The sequence below is a fragment of the Chaetura pelagica genome, unplaced genomic scaffold (genome assembly GCF_000747805.2).
Source record: "Chaetura pelagica isolate M959 unplaced genomic scaffold, ChaPel_1.0 scaffold266, whole genome shotgun sequence".
NCBI lineage: Eukaryota > Metazoa > Chordata > Aves > Apodiformes > Apodidae > Chaetura > Chaetura pelagica.
The window spans coordinates 906,502-918,404 of record NW_009953799.1 but is presented as its reverse complement, the minus strand read 5'-3'; the positions used below and the strand labels follow the sequence as shown (position 1 = coordinate 918,404).

The following is an 11,903-nucleotide window of genomic DNA, read 5'->3' as shown; positions in this document are numbered from 1 at the left end:
CCTACACTTGCCAGGAGTTGCATGTTGCTTATGTCCCATTGTGTGAAAGTGACATACCTTATTCCATTTGTCTGTCAATTGCCAGGATTTGGTTTTGTTTTGGTGGCTTTGTTCTCCCCAGGTTCTAAACAGGAATACAGATTTATTCACTGTTTTCATCAGAAAATCGAAGATCTGGCTGAGCAAGACTAAGTCTTTTTATTCTCCATTAGACTAATGTTTGAAAATTGGAGCCTCAATGTTGGGTTTTGTCCTGACAGAACACATGACAGCCCCAGGGGTATAGGGTAGAGATAAGGAAAGAAATCCTAGAAGATGATGGAAGACTTCAAGTTACTCCTCCAGAAGTTAAGCTTACCCCATATGTTTGACCTCCTTTCTTTTTTTGTCCTGCTTTCAAACACTGGATCTCTTCTTATGCCATTGCAAAGCCAAGAACTCAAAATAGTTTCCAGCTTCCTGCTCTGTCAGGCAGCCATATCTGTCAATTTTAAGCTTACTTTAAGATCAGTCTTTGTTTCTGGGAAAAACTCAGTTTCACTCTTTAATGATATGGGTTTTTTTCCTTCTGTAGTGGAAAAATCTCAGTGAGCAGGACTGGTGTGGTATAAATATGGGTGTACGTCCCGTTAGCCATGGCTCAGGCAACTCCACAGTACAACACTGTTCGTGCCTGCTGGGGAGCCTTGGCTGCAATGGAAGAGAACTCAGCCCTATTCTGGTTACTAACTCTCAAGAAATGCCCAGGGTTTCTTCCAATATTCTACCTCCCTTCTGGAGTCTGAAGTCACACAATGAGACAGGAGGAGAGTTTTGTGAATTATGAGGATGCATCTCTCTTGCACTTAGCTCCAGGAAAGATATCACATCTATCACCACAAAACACAATGTCTGTCTTTCGTCCTAGAGATGCCAGGAGGATAGAATTGAACCAGTGGGAACCCACCATGTTCTTGAGGATGTGCAGGGTTCAGAATTGTATTACTCATGTCATGATACAAGGCAGCACGTGACCTCTTCTGTTTGAGGGCAAGGACCCTTCTCATAACAGACTGCTTGCCGGAGTGTCCTACACAAAGAGGGTGGGAAGGTTGTGGGCCAAAGCTCCTGAGCCTCCCTGTGCTGAGCAGGAGCTGGTGCGTGCTGTCCCTGCCAGTGCTGTTGCTTCCCTCTGGCTGTTAGAACTGGCAGCCAGGAGTGGTTTTCCTGCAGCCCTGTTAAATGAAGAAGAACGTGAGCCTCAAAAGGGTAAGAAATCCAAGTTCCTCATGCTATGGACAGTGTTAGCACACAGTCCAATTCTGATCCTTAAAGAAGAATGTCACCTGTTTCTGTGTGAGGGCTGATGAGCCTCTCTGCACTTGCCAGTGTTTCAGCCTGCAGTTTTCTTTTTATCTCTTGGCTTCATCCTGCACTAGGTCATTTGGGAAGCAGATTACTCAACAGAAGCTACAGCTTCTCTACAAGGGCAAGGCTAAGCCTTTCAATATGATTGTCATGGTGCTTTTCATCTGCTTACTGCCTGCTGTGGTAAAGTAAATTTGATAATGTATGAGTCATATTGCTAGAAGTGATTGGTATTAGTGAGAAGTGGTTACCAAAGCTATGGCCATATTCATATGGTTTTTTAATTGACTCTACCTTTGCAGAGTAATATATCCAAATATCTAGAATAAGGACATATGCATGATAAGGTATATGTGTAAAAAACATGTTATATGTTACCAGGAAGCATAATCTTGAAAACTGTTAGTGCCTCCCTTTCTTCTTATTCCTCCAGCTCTTTTTGCTGAGCATGATGTTTTATGGTGTGGAATATTGCTTTGTTCAGCTGAGGTCAGCTGTCCCAGCTGTGTGCTCTCCCAACTCCTTGTGTACCCCCAGCCTTCTTGCTCACAGGGTGGTGTGAGAAGCAGAAAAGGCCTTGAGGCTGAGCAAGCACTGCACAGCAACAGCTAAACATCCCTTGTTATCAACACTGTTTTGGTGACAAATCTAAAACATAGCCCCATACCAGCTACTAAGAAGAAAATGAACTTAATCCCAGCCAAAACCAGCACACTTGCAAACAGCATGAGGCTGTGAACAATGCTTGAGGTGGGCCACCAGGTAAAAGGACTTCAGGGGTACCTACACAAAGCCACAGGAACACTGATTTCTGAAGTTTCTTTTTGAATAAATGGAGGAGAGGATTATCAGATTAGCAAGTGTAAAATGGCCTGTACAGGCAGTTACATGCCCACTGATGGCTTTTGTGATAGTTGACAGAGTGCAAGTAATTTCTGATGTAAGAGCCTGCTTCAGTTTCTGTCAGTCTTCATCTTCTTTTTGCATCTCTCTCTCTTTAAAAGTTTCAGCCTCTACCATTTTTAGCTTACAAACCTGCCTGTCCTAAGGGCTACCATGCCTCTTATCTGCTGGGCCCTTCCTCTGACAGAGATCTTAATGATTAGTTGGGTAAATTCTTTGTTGAGAGATTATTTGCAGGCCAGGAAGTTAAAGCAAATATAAATCCAGATTGCTTGTGATGGACTTTAAAAGACATTCTCAGTCAAGAGTTTTTACTATAAGAAAAACTGAGCAGAAGGGAGGGTTTGCGTAGAGAATGAGCTGGGTATACAGGTTTTCCTGTCTTCTCCAAATGTCTGCCAGTAGCATATGTGATGTACAACAGGAATAAAAAAATTAATTGGTGTCAAAAATTGACAGAAACAGTAGTCATGCTACTAGGGAAACATTCATTGAAAAACATGAAAAGCATTAGAAGTTGTAAAGAAGAAAAAGAGCATTTTGTTAAACTTGTATGTTCTGTTTCAAAGATAAAATATGATACTGAGTATCTTGGCTTTTTAGGATTCTTAAAAAATGGTGATGGGGTATGGGAGGCACAGACCGCACTATCTTGGTGCACTTCCAGGCCATCTCATGTAATCTGGGCATACACAGAAGCTTCATAAAGATGGCAAAGCATGGTTGTTTTCATACTGGCATTACTGAAACTTGGTACTCTAGTCATGTCCCTGAGATTTGTCCTTGTTCCTTATCAGGTAAGTTGTACCTGTAAGAACAGTGTCATCTACCATTTCTCACTGGCAGATACATTATTAAATCTGCCTTGTTCATGGATAAGTTCTTACCTTCAAATATGATGCAAAAATGACTTAATTATTTTTTGTGTAGTATTTTTCTGTAGTAATTGAGACAAAGAGAAGTTAATCACCAAAACAGAACTGCTGAGGTAAAGTAACAGCTTTAGGCTGAACCTGGTATTAGTGCTGTGATAAAAACCTTGATGGATTTTTCAGAGAAAGCAAGCCAGTGCAATTTCATCTTCATGAATGCATTTGTAGCTTAGGAGGAGCTTAGACTCTAAGCCTCACTAACAATTTACTTAGAAATAGTCACTGTGTGGCTTTACATGAATCTGGTGTGGGTTATCTGTAGCCCTTGTCCCCTACGTCTCACTACTGGTAGTAATCCTATTAGGTGATTACATCTGGTGTCCTCAACAGACAGATTTAGTTGTAATTGAAAAAGTACTTCTAGTGGATTTAATTAACTGTCTAGTAAGTTTATTACCAGAGCCTCTTGTACCCTGTAACTTTACCTCAAGTGAAGTGAATTTGTGTCCCACTAGGGCACACTAGCCTACAGTTATGCATGTAACTGTCTGTTATTTAGTCAAAACTCCAAGAATCAAGGGCTGAGCATTTTTGTACTGGTGCATCTTTAATGCAGCTGTACTAAACGCCACTGTAATATCTGATTACCAATCAGTAGCCAAGTCATTTGAGGAAAGCGTAAGCTGGTGAGTAGCAACTAGCTCTTCCTAGGCTTGTTTTGTTTATCTCCATGGAAGAGAAATGTATAATCCAGTGTGGTGAGCATTTGCTTACAATGTGGCTGATGGCCTGGATCTAAAGAGTTATTATGATTCCAGGAATGGGAAATCTTTATGCTTGGGCAAAATCGCACCAATTTATTTCTTAGGAGCAGGCAGCAAGAGCTGGCCTTTAGCAGAAAAGTGTTTTTATTTTCCTACATATTTCCAATCTTTTGGCTAACTATTTGTCTTTGGTTAGTGATATTTATCTATGTACAATTTATTTTAATCAGAGGAGAGGGAAGGCTATTGAGGGAGAGAAGCTGACCTCAACGTCCATATGAATGGAGATTCAGAAGTTTTTAAACTTTCTTTTCCCATAGAACTGTCTTTGGAATGGATCTGAGGAGCTGAAAAAGCCATAGTCTGTTCACTATGAGCGGATCTAGATTTGGGCAAGTGAGTGAACTCTGCAAACTCGCACTTAGGGCATGTACAGACAAAATTTCCTGAATAGAAACTGAGCATGGGTGCTCTTCCTGAGGTGGGGATTGCAGGAGAAGACGTTCATTATGAATGTAGCTGTGCACTTGAAACCTGTTGTCCAGGCTTTTCCTTAGGAGAAACTGTCTCATTAAATGCAAGCTGTATAGATTCACAGTCACTCTGGCAGAAAGGTGGCTTGTGATCTCCAGCCTCCACAGTACAGATTAAATAGAATGTTAGTGTCTAACCAACACTGAACAGTGAAATCCGGTGCCCTAGCAAGGCAGTAGCAGTATATTTACAGACTGTTGGCCATGACAAGGAGATCTAAGTGTTTCTACGGTTTGATGTTTGCTGTAACTTCTGTGTGTTCAGACCTATTGTTCTAATAACAAGGGATAGCCCATGGTGTTAGAACCTGGAGAACCAGTACTGTTTCCAAGTAAGGCTGATAACTGTGACACCTGCTTAGCTAACTTTAACAATTAACTCTTAAAGCAGATTGCTATTTCACTATTGGCTAAAAGAAACACAACATCTTTTGGGTGAGAGGGGTGAGTGAAATTAGGGCCATGGGAGGTGCTAGAATTGGCCAGGAGTATGTCATGACCACTTTAAGCTGAGCTGGTAGTCCTTCACACTTACACACCTGGGAATGCCCTCCTTTCACTTAAAGAATTATTTTGCCAAATTGTTGTCTTTCCTCTGGAGTCACCGTCATTGGGCTGACAGGCATAGGTAATGATTTCTAATCTTGGGAAGTCTTCCAGCATCAAAATGCAAACAGAGCTGCTTTTGAGCAAGCCCCAAGAAAGACTCTGCCTTGGTTTATGAACTTCATCACATTGAGTTCAGGTTCTTGATGCTGTTCTGTAGGATTTCTGTTTTGCCTGTTAGAAGCTTTCAGGCGCTTCTAAAGTACCAGCATGTTAATCAACTACTGAACTGACAACACAGGCTTTCATCCTCACTGATTCTTTAGCCCTGAACTTGATGATGGAAGACCCAAAGGAACATCTGAAGCTGGTGGAAAGGCCAAATCACTTAGCTAACATGTTTGTAAGCAGTGTGTTTCTCAGAAGCAATAAGATTAAGTGGATCAGCTGGTGTGCTTTGTGTCTGGTGGAAAGAAGCTTATTTAAATTAAGAGGACCAGAGAATCAGTGCTGCAGTCCAGAAAGAAGATGGGTTCCACAGAAGACCTTGACTATCCCCAAGTCATCTTGCAGTACAGCAGTGGATTTTTAGTCTCAAAGGTAAGAAATATAACTCAGTCTTGGATAGATGTCTAAGAGTATGCAGACAGAAATATTCAAAGATCTCCCTTTAGATCCTGCATGTAAGTCTTTGGAATGAAAACCATCCCATACAGAAGCATCCTGTCTGCTCATCTAGACAGGCAGGAAATTTGGTAAGAAAAAAGATCTGAAAGCAACCTGACCCTTCAGGCTAGACTCAGCATTTAGTGAGACTTCTCTGGCCTTTGACGTCTTGGATGAACAGACCTTGTCTCAGTGTGAGGCTTTATAAAAAACACAGGGGCTTATAGCTGAGGGGTTGCTGTCTGACTGCATCAGATGTGGAAGGTTCCTTCAGTGGTGGGGTTTCTTCCTACTTTTATTTTTGGGAGTTTGAGAAACAGAACGCTGACCTGAATTGCCAAATGCCCTCCCCGTTAAACCATGCAAAGAAAAAAGATTTTTCAAATACCTTCTCACAGAATGTCCTTCCTTGGTCCATGGTTTGTCTGTATATATTATGCAGAATCCTGTGCTTGAGAACTTCTGTATATTGCCTCTTTTCAGATGAGAGAAAGAGTCTAGTATACTGACTGTTTTTCCAAATGGCATTTGATTAAGCCACAAAGGTCAAACTAGTAGTTCTACTTCCCTTATTGCTTACTGATGTTCCTTGCCTTTCTGTGTGTGTAAGCACATGGGCATAAAATTATAATATCCAGTGCAGTGGAGATTTTTTCTTTGTTTACTATTTAGTTACCTTCCTTATTGTCCCTTACTGCACCTCTGGCCAACCTGGTAACATGGAATGTTCTTTGTTGTGCAAATACTGCTGCATCCTAAGGCTCCTGAAAGGCAGAGCTGACAGTAAAGAGAGGAAAAATGGATAATGAAAAATCCTTTTGCGTGGTGAGAAAGAGGAATGCCCAATGCTTTCCAGTTTAAGACTGGTACCATGTTTTTGAGAAACAATCTCAACTTTGGTTAAACCATGTTCATCCTGAGGTTAAAAGGAGATTCCCATGGATTTCATCAAATCATTGTAGAGATAGGCAGTCAAATGACTTGATGCATTTGTTACTGTTCTAAGAGTATTTACATGGTTAGAGAAATAGGCTAATACTTGTAAACTTCACCATGTACAGCTTATGTATGTTTATGTATGTCTGTCTGAAGGCTGAGGGTTGTTCCTGAAGATATTACACACTTTCTCTGTGAAACGGTAGGGCAATTCTGCTGTCCCAAATGGGGCAGTTCTTTTGGATGAGAAGAACCTCCTTGCCTCAAGGAGACCACTGTAGTCATGCATGTCAATCTCCCTGAAAATATCTGTACAGCAGGATATTCCCCCCTGCTGCAAACCACAGGAGAGTCTCCAGGGTTCACTGAGTGTATGTTAGAGCCTTAGTTAAAGAGCAAAAACAACAGAAAAGCCCACCACTGAGCAGTGTTGCCTTTGTACTCTCCAGGCAAAATGCATAAGAGACTTTGAGAATGAGCTCTGAAACTAAGGAAGAGGCAGGAGCATTCACACCCAAAATCTGGTCTCTAAATATGAACATTTGTGAGCAAAAAGCACTGGCTGGCTTATCCAGAAAAGGAAAAGAAATGGAAAAAGGTGCACTACAAGCACTGTATGGTTATTACCTGTGTTCAGAGAAACTTCACTTTAATCATTGGACTTCTTTATATGAAATATGATTTTCCATTAAAGAAATTATGGGTTTATTTTCACCAACAAAGCAGTTTTCGAAAGGCAGTAGGTGCTTTCACCTGATCCCTTGCTCTCACCTCTCCTTACCCCGAGGTTATGTTCACTGCCTGTCAGTTGGGAGTGTTTGATCTGCTGGAGTCAGAAGAGCCTCTGTCTTCAAATGCCATTGCTGCACGCTTGGGTACCAGCACCACGGGGATGGAAAGACTGTTGGATGCCTGTGTGGGATTGAAGCTCTTGGCAGTAGAGTTGACACAAGAAGGAGGTAATAAAGTCAGAAGAAAAGGAAGAAACTAAAATACTTAACCTCTGATGGTTCTGGAGGCGAGGCAGGATGTGTGGGGGAAGTGTGACTATAGTTAGGCCAGTTACTGTATCTGAAAAGGAGGAGAAAGTCCCTTGGGAAAGCCATTTCCTTTAAAGCTGAAAGAGAAGCAGCAAATGTCAGCATGATTAAAGGTGTAAAGTGAAACTCAGGTGAAGGGCTCTATACGCCTAAACTTATATATCATACATGTTAGTAAATATATTTGTTTCACCCTTTAGCCCTCTACCGAAACACAGAGGTTTCCAACATCTATCTCACCAAATCAAGTCCCAAGTCTCAATACCACATTATGATGTATTACTCCAACACAGTCTACTTGTGCTGGCACTACCTGGCTGATGCTGTGAGGTAAGGAGGAGTGTTGTGCAGTCTCCGTTGCAGGCTGCTTGGTGGCATCTGTGTGGCTGCTTTGAGTGGTGTGTTTCTTGGGAAGGGTACAACAAAGATGCTGGCTGGTTCTCAGAAAAGCCAGACTAATAGACCATTTTGCCTGTTAACGTGGCCAACGTGATCTCGTTTTTTCTTGTTTTCCATTTGCATGTATTCTTGTTTTCCTTTTCCTTCTCTGATGATCTAGGAATCAGATTTCTGTGTGTTTGACCTTCAGGAAAGTGCTTGATCACTGAAATGGCTCTTATTTGAGGAGGCATCAATAAAGTAAATGATGAGTAATGATGGCTAAGGATACTTCTGGTGCAAAGTTGTATAGGAGTAGTTTGATATGGGGCTGGAGTTTCACTTGTTTAGGTCTGTGCAACTGATTATTAATATGGTGTGTGTGATGGTGATGATTGTACCAGTCTTGTACCTTTACCTGAGAGAAGTTCCCATAAGTCATAGAACCATAGAATGGTTCGGGTTGGAAATGACCTTAAAGGTCATCTAGTTCCAACCCCCCTGCTATGGGCAGGGACACCACTCGCTACTAAACCAGATTTCTCAAAGCACCATCCAACCTGGCCTTGAAAAGAACCAGTTATTTTTGTCCAGTCATTCTTGTGAAAGGTTGAGAAATGTATCAGCAGATTTTGGGGAGGGAAATGAGGGTTCCTTTACAGTCATTGCAAACAGGCTGACATATATTCTCTACAAAATTGACCACCTTCCATGGTGATAAACTAGCTGAAGCAATAGCCCTCAGATGCATCTGAGTAAAAGAAAAAGAAATCCAGACTCATGCTTTTTTCTGGTTGCTCTTTTAGAGAAGGAAGAAACCAATATGAAAGAGCTTTTGGCATTTCATCTGAAGACCCTTTTGGAGCGATGTACAGGTAATCATTACTATATTTATACCAAAATTATATGTATTGTAGCTAAAATTAATGCTTTTAATGCTGAAAAATGTATCACAGGTGTCTGGCACAGAGGCAGTGGTAGTTGATGGAAAAAAAGTCCCTTGTAAGCCTGATAATTAGCAGTGTAATACACTGTTAGACTAGTTGGACTGTACTAGTCTTAATTCCCTATTTAAATGCACAGATGCATAGCTGTACCCTTCTGCTACAGTAAGATTCATGGTAAGTTTATATGCAGAGAATGTACTCTGTGTCAATAAAAACAGAGGTTAGTGTTAGAGCTAAAATTTATATGAACAGTTATATGATAGGAATCACTAAGGACATTGTAAATTGCCTTTTCTATGTGCTGTGTCTGTTTGCATTACTAGATCAGAAGAAGAAATGCTGAATTTCATGGCTGGCCAGAACTCAGTATGGAGTGTATGTGGCAGGGATGTTCTTGCTGCATTTGACCTTTCCCCTTTCACGCAGATCTATGACCTGGGAGGTGAGTGTCATCAGGTCTTCTTGCACAAGCCTCTGAGCTGTCTTCATTTAGAAGCTCTGGAAAGAAAAATCACTCCTGTGTTTTAGGATGGGCAAAGCAATGGAAAGCAGGACATATCTCAGCAATAAAGGGAACATTTAACTGATTTTGTTGGGTTGAAAAGAGCAATGTGAGAGTGGTGAGAGCGTTAAGAAGCTGATTGCTTTTGTCTACAGAGTCTCACTTGTTTGATTAGTGGCCCTTCCCCTTGTGTACATGACAGCTTTGGCATATTTTCATGCCTAGCTTGATACATTCTTCTGGTGTCAGACTCCTTCCCTCTTCCTCTTCAGTCAGTGTCATTGGATATTGTCTGCAGCCTTTCACCTTGCAAGCAGCTTTCTGTCCCAGTATTGCTGAGTCCTTCCAGGATTCATGGGATTGCTCAGGCTCCCTCATAGGCTTTGTCACTGCTTTCACAGCCTGTGGTTTAGTGGCTCTGTTTTTCATTTCCCACCTTTCAGCATGCACAGATGGGTCTGGCTGAGGGGCTGCATGAAAGCTCTAAGAGCTGGGAATGACCCCATATCCTTGGGTGCTGGGGACTCTGGAGCTTCCTGCAAAACCAGTGGAGACAGTGACTTCTCCTGTCCCCACTCTTTACTTTCAGCAACATGTGAGGAGCAAATATATCTTGCCAGCTTCTGTGAGGCTGAGTGTACCATTGCCTGTATCACTTCATGGGGATGTTGCTGAACAGGTTGGTTTTGTGTCAATGCTGACCTTCCTTTTCTCTCCCAAAAGGAGGTGGAGGAGCTTTGGCCCGGGAGTGTGTTTCTTTGTACCCAAATTCCACAGTCACAATTTATGACCTGCCAAAAGTTGTGCAACTGGCCAAAGAGCAATTTGTTCCCCCTGAGGAGTGTCGGATCAATTTCCATGAAGGTAAGTGCAAACAGCAGTGCAGTGTCACCCCAGCTGTTGCTCCTGAGCCCCTTGTCTCTGCTCAGAGGCATCACGCTGGAGGCTTAGGTCTCCAGCTGCCCCTTGTGGGAGCAGAGTGTTCCAGGCTGCAGCCTCTCCAGCCCAGCTCTGCAGTTCATTGCTACCACAGGGCTGAACTGGTTGGGCATCTGCAGGCTGCCTTCTCTCAGAGGCACAGTGTGGTTATTCAGGAGCCCAGAGCTCTTTACTCCTGAACAGAACTATCTGATTTCTTCAGAACAAGGACACTTTAAAAGTTAAAAAAAGGCTTGCATTTCTGGAAAACTGACATGTCCATGTTATTAATCTTCCTAACACTCCCTTTTCTCCTGTGTAGACCTCCTGGCAGATGTGTGGGATGCCAGGCCTGTGCTGAGCAAGGGGTTTTCCTTCTCTGGTTATGATTGATTGATTTTCAAGTCCTAAGATATTTCAGGCTTTGATTATGGGTGAGTTAGCCCATATTCCTCTTGGCTAGTGAGAAGATCTTGTATGGCCTTTGCACCATCTGTGATGAAAATGAGTGTAGGGAGATCTAAATTTTAATGTTTACAAAATCCTCAGAATGACTTAATATTGCTTGAAGCTCAGAGAGAGGAAAGAAACCTTGAGGAAAGAAGAGTGTATATAAAAGCAAGGATAGAGAAACACAGGAAATATAACGTGCCAGTGGTGCAAAGAAATGGGAGTGAAATGGCAAAGATGCAGAGAGAAAAATTTGGATGCCGTTCATCAGGTGCTGAACAAAAGGCATGATGATGAAGCTAGTGTTAGGAGGTGAGAGATGTGTAGTTTTTCCTTGTGAATTTATGATGTAGCTTGTGGTTACTGAAAGTCTTTGAAAAGTCGATTGGATAAGGGAAAAAGTCTTTCCTTTTTTACCATGACAGAAACCACGAGAAACTGCCTCTTCTTAATGCTTTATGAAGCTGAATTCCTGTTATTGAAGAAAACTTAGATTCAGATGCTTTCCTTTGTATCAAAAGCTGTTTCAGATAAGCAGTTGCTTTGAAACATTTCAGACCTTGAGAGTAAAAAAGAACAAAATTCCCTATGCAGTGCCACAGAGGACTTCTACCAGTAACTCTGTTGCTGTCTAATGTCAGTGATGAACATGGAAAGCCCAGAGTCTGTAGAACTGGACAGAACTGAAAATATTTGGTTCACATAACCCTCTGTGTTTCGCAGGTTTTGTGTAATACATATATTTTTACTTTACAGGAGACTTCTTTAATGATTTAATTCCAGAAGCTGAACTGTACATTTTATCCAAGATACTGCATGATTGGGATGATGAAAAATGCAGGCAACTGCTGGCAAAAGTCTACAAGGCTTGCAAACCTGGTAAGTGTGAGCTCTTGAAGAGCAGAGAGACTCTTGCTTGTTGTGGTTTGCAACAACAAAAGGAGCAGCCCCATGGCCTCTCACTCAGCTCCCCCCCACACACACTGAATTAACAAGGACAAAGCTCCTGGGTCCAGACAAAGGACAAGGAGGGATCTTCACTGATTAAGGGCCCGGGCAAAACAGACTCAGCTTGGGGAAAATAATACTGTAATTCCACAC

General features: G+C 42.0%; 1 protein-coding gene across 1 annotated transcript in view; it reads left to right on the top strand.

Annotated features, from left to right (window-relative positions):
* The first annotated feature begins 5,492 nt into the window (after positions 1-5,492).
* Positions 5,493-11,903, top strand: part of ASMT (acetylserotonin O-methyltransferase) — a 7,860-nt gene continuing 1,449 nt past the window's right edge. Inside the window, exons 1-7 of the mRNA XM_010001171.1 lie at positions 5,493-5,565; positions 7,355-7,526; positions 7,808-7,937; positions 8,792-8,860; positions 9,256-9,374; positions 10,158-10,298; positions 11,559-11,681. Of these exons, the coding sequence (XP_009999473.1) occupies positions 5,494-5,565; positions 7,355-7,526; positions 7,808-7,937; positions 8,792-8,860; positions 9,256-9,374; positions 10,158-10,298; positions 11,559-11,681 (826 nt within the window). The 5' untranslated portion in view covers position 5,493. The remainder of the gene's footprint in view (positions 5,566-7,354; positions 7,527-7,807; positions 7,938-8,791; positions 8,861-9,255; positions 9,375-10,157; positions 10,299-11,558; positions 11,682-11,903) is intronic.